General features: G+C 42.5%; 1 protein-coding gene across 1 annotated transcript; it reads left to right on the forward strand.

Annotated features, from left to right (window-relative positions):
• Window positions 1-871: 871 nt before the first annotated feature.
• LOC143407933 (proline-rich protein 23C-like) lies at window positions 872-1,600 on the forward strand. The gene has a single exon (XM_076867067.2). The coding sequence runs from the start codon at window positions 872-874 to the stop codon at window positions 1,598-1,600; it is 729 nt and encodes a 242-aa protein (XP_076723182.2).
• Window positions 1,601-4,298: the final 2,698 nt, after the last annotated feature.

Here is a 4,298-nt window from a genome sequence, read left to right on the forward strand (position 1 = left end):
TCAGGCCAGGCATGGTGCTACAAGCCTGCAACCCCAGCAACTTACCAGGCTGAGGCAAGAGGATCAGGAGTTCAAAGCCAATCTCAGCAACAGTAAGGCGCTAAACAACCTAAGGAGACCCTATCTCTAAATAAAATACATAAAGGGCTGTGGATGTGGCTCAGGGATCCAGTGCTCCCAAGTTCAAAGTACCTCCCCATCCCCTCAAAAAAAAATAATTATAATAAATTCAGAATGGGAATGGAGATCAGGGGTAGAATGCTTGCTTAGCATGTGTAAGTTCCCCAGTTCAAATTCCAGCACCAGAAAGAACAAAGGGGGGGGGGCGGGACTTTAAGTAGCCTTTGGGTGGGTTGGCGGTTGGGGATTACTAGGTGCAGGGGACTTTTGGAGTGTTTTCCACAGAATCCTGGAAAACATGAATTCTAACATTAGCCATCTTGAAATTCTATGCCTGTTTTTATCCCTCCACCCAAGAATAACCAGTGATTCTGCCCCCCAAGGACCCACACAGGTATTTCCCCACAGAGACCCACCACAGCCAAAGCTATTAGCCAGCCGACTCCTCCCATCTAGGGGCGGAGCTCCGTAGGGGCGGGGCTTAGCGTGACAATGGAGCTTGGGTTGCTCAGGCAATATAACTGGCCCTCCAGGGCGCATCCGGGTCAGTGCATAGGAGCAAGGTTCCAAAGCCAGACGCCAAGCACAGCAGAGGGCGCAGATCCACAGAAGCCAGGACTGCGGCCCACCCGAAAGCTTAGCGCACCTCACCTATCCTCCTGACCCGACTGTCACTGCGCGCAGCAACTGCCACCTGTGCCCCGCACTCACTTTGCCCCGAAACGGGAGCATCCACCACAGCGACATCGACATGGTGGGCATTCGTCCACGAAGCCCCAGCGCCTGCCCCGCGCCCTGGGGGGGACCACAGCCTGGAGGACCTGGTCCTGCCAAACGCCGCCGACTAGACGACCCTGCAGACCCCGCAGAGCCCCCGGCGGCACCCACCCTGCAAAACTCTGCAGCATCAGCAGCAGCAGCCAACGCCACCGCGCTCCCCTCCGTGGTGGTTCTGGCAGCGGGCTGCTCCTTACAGGTACCCATGGACGACGGCCACCTGGTGCTACAGCCTGCGCCATCCTCGGTCCTGCAAGTGAATCTCCAAGGACACAACCTCATTCTGATCCCTGAGGGCCTCGTGGGAGCCACCGACCAACGCCCAGGAGGCCAGGGAGACTGTCCTGAAGACCCGGAACTGGGCGCCTTCCTGAGACCCCTCGGTGAGAACAGGGTCGTCGAGCAGGGATTCTTCTGCGAATTTATGCCAGAGATCGTCAGAAAAATAGAGGAGTTCGAGGAGCAATGGATGGACCCTCCAGCCGGCCCGCGGGGGCCCATCCCATATCTCCCTGCTTGGGCCCCCACCCCTAGTCCAGTGAGGCGCTCTTCTAATCCCGCCTACGACGTGGATTTCCACCTTCTGAGGCCCTTCCCCACCTCACCGCTGCAACCTCTACCTCCCTCTCCAAGTTCAAGTCCCCAGGCGCCTCCTCAGTGCTCTCCACGCCCTAGGAGCAAAGCCTGCAGATGTCTCTTCTAGGAAGAAAGGAACTTCTCCCCACCCCACCACCGGACCCAACTCCTGGACACTCTCCTGGGGGGCATGCTGGATCCTCAGAGCCCCTCAATAGTCAGCAATTCTGTGCTGACAATTGTTTTTTCTGTACCGGATTGTAAGGAAATAAAGACTTCAGGAAGAGAAGGCAGACTCCACAATTCATCTTGGAAATGGAAAATCTTCAGGGAAACCAAAAACTGTGTTTTCAGATTTTGGAGACTTCTTCACAGGATCATTCTCTAAACACACACACACCATTTCCCTGCATTTTGTAGACGTTGTTTTCTCTCAAAATGCACTTTTTAACTCATATCACCACTCCCCTCTTTTTCCCCCAAACCAAGAAATCATTGGATTTCTTCTGCTGTGAGTTTCCTTCTGTGTTTTCCCATGGATTTATGAAGACATTCAGCCATAGCATGTCTAGTTCTTGATTTTTCCAGCTGCTGCCCCAGTGAACTGCCAAACAGTATGATGGTTGCTACATCTGATTGTATGATGTTTGTTCTCAGCAGTCTCTTAACCTGTTGAAGAAATTCTCTTACAATCTTACTTCTTAATGTAAATGAGATTTTTGTGGAATTTTATCAGATGTTGTCAACATGCATTGGAATATATTTTTTAAATATATTCATCTGGTGATTTAAACCAATAGACTGATGGAAATGTTTGCTTTACTGCTATTCCACAGTGTTTTCTACCATTTAAATTGTACCCTGATTTTTTTCTAATGTAAATAAAACTTGTAACATTTGAAATGTTAATTTATTACCGTGTTTGCTTCATTTCTATAAAGTAAAATATTACAAAACTGAAGTCAAAGGGTCATTTCATTTCAAAACTTCAGTAACTAATCAGATTGACCAGCGAACCTTACTAATTATTTTAATTATTTAGTTGTAGCTGAACAGAATACCTTTATTTTATTTATTCATCTATTTTTTATGTGATGCTGAGGATTGAACCCAGTGCCTCCATGGACTAGGCAGGGGTTCTATTGCTGAGCTACAGCTCCAACCCCACATAACCAATTCTTTCCTATCTTTTTATTCTTTATTTTTAAAACTGCTTCAAGGTGTTTATTATCAGTGGCTGATGGAAAATTCTCCATCAAAAGTCGTCATTTTTGAGCATCGGGTATCTGTCCAGCAAATCAGGGTACGGCCAAAGGAAGCTTCACAGTGTCCAACTTTATTGCCCTCAACCTCCATCCAACTGTGGTTTTAATGGTGGCAAAAACCATTATTTTGGAATTGAAAAGGTCTTCTAGCATAAAACTATTCATTCCTATTTGTACCGGGACGCAACACTCTCTAAAGAAACCCAGAGTGCCTCATCTCTTTTTTTTTTTTCATTTTTTTCACATTTTATTGGTATATTATAATTATTTGTATTTATGTCGTAATTTTTATTTATTTTTTTATTTTTTATTGGTTGTTCAAAGCATTACATAGCTCTTGACATATCATATTTCATACATTACCTTTTAATGATTACATTCTACTCATTCAGTCTATCCTCAATTTTCATCTGGCTGAAGAATATCCTTTAATAGTTATTTCCACCATGTCCTATGTGTGGTAAACTATCTTGGTTCTATAAGTTTGAACATGGTTTTGCATGATAAACTCTCTTAGTATTGTATGCCTGAAAAGGCCATTATTACTCATGTATGAACATTTCAATTTGGTGTCCACACCTTATATATAATCAGAGATATGATAAATTATTGTATAGTGGTGTATTAAGAATTGTAATGCAAAATAAATTTTAAAAAGAAAAAAATGCCATTATCACATATTCATTCTTAAATATAAAATGATATATAACTCCTTGAACAATATTCGCCTATTGCCATTTTTGTGGTTGCAAGATAAAAAGTCTGCCAATCAAGTTGTTATTCCTTTTATATGTGACTTTTCTACTTATTGTAGTATATTTTTAAATTGTCTTATTTTACATTTTGCGTTCCTTGATTTTTAAAGGTTTTTATTATTGCCTTGTAATAGTGGGGTTCATTTTTGACACTCATACATGCATAGAATATAATTGGTTCCAGTTTAATACCCAGTACTTCCACTTTTCCTTTGCTCCTCTCTCCCCTGTTCCACTTCCTCTCTATTAGTCTACTTTCTATTTATTTTTAGCTTTTTTAATCAGTTGCTTTATAGATAATATATAATGATAGAATGCACTATGACATATTCACATATGTACATAGCATAATATGATCAATTTCATTCCACAGTTCCTCCCTTTTCCCATCCCTCCTCCTTCTCCCTCAATTCCCTTCTTCCATTCCACTGATGTCCCAAAGGAAAAAATTAAGAGCATGAATAAAGAGCTTACAGAATGAGAAAATCTTTACCACTACTCTTCTGACAGGGAATTAATACTTAGAATATATTAAGAACTCGAAAAGCTTAATCCCCTCAAAAAAATCACAAAAAAAACAATAAGTGGGCAAAAGAACTAAACACACTTCTGAAAAGAAGAAATACAAACGACTAACCAACATGAAAAAAAATGTTCAAAATGTTCAACATCCCTAGAAATCAGGGAAATGTACATCAAAACTACATTGAGATTTCATCTCCAAATAGAATGGCAATCATCAAGAATAAAAAAATAATAAATACTGGCAAGGATGTAGAGGAAGTAATACACTCAAACATTGTTA

This window comes from Callospermophilus lateralis, chromosome 10 (genome assembly GCF_048772815.1).
Source record: "Callospermophilus lateralis isolate mCalLat2 chromosome 10, mCalLat2.hap1, whole genome shotgun sequence".
NCBI classification, from domain to species: Eukaryota; Metazoa; Chordata; class Mammalia; order Rodentia; family Sciuridae; genus Callospermophilus; species Callospermophilus lateralis.

What these genes read in the sequence shown, in the direction of transcription:
- LOC143407933 (XM_076867067.2), top strand. Translation starts at nt 872, where the DNA reads ATGGTGGGCATTCGTCCACGAAGCCCCAGCGCCTGCCCCGCGCCCTGG.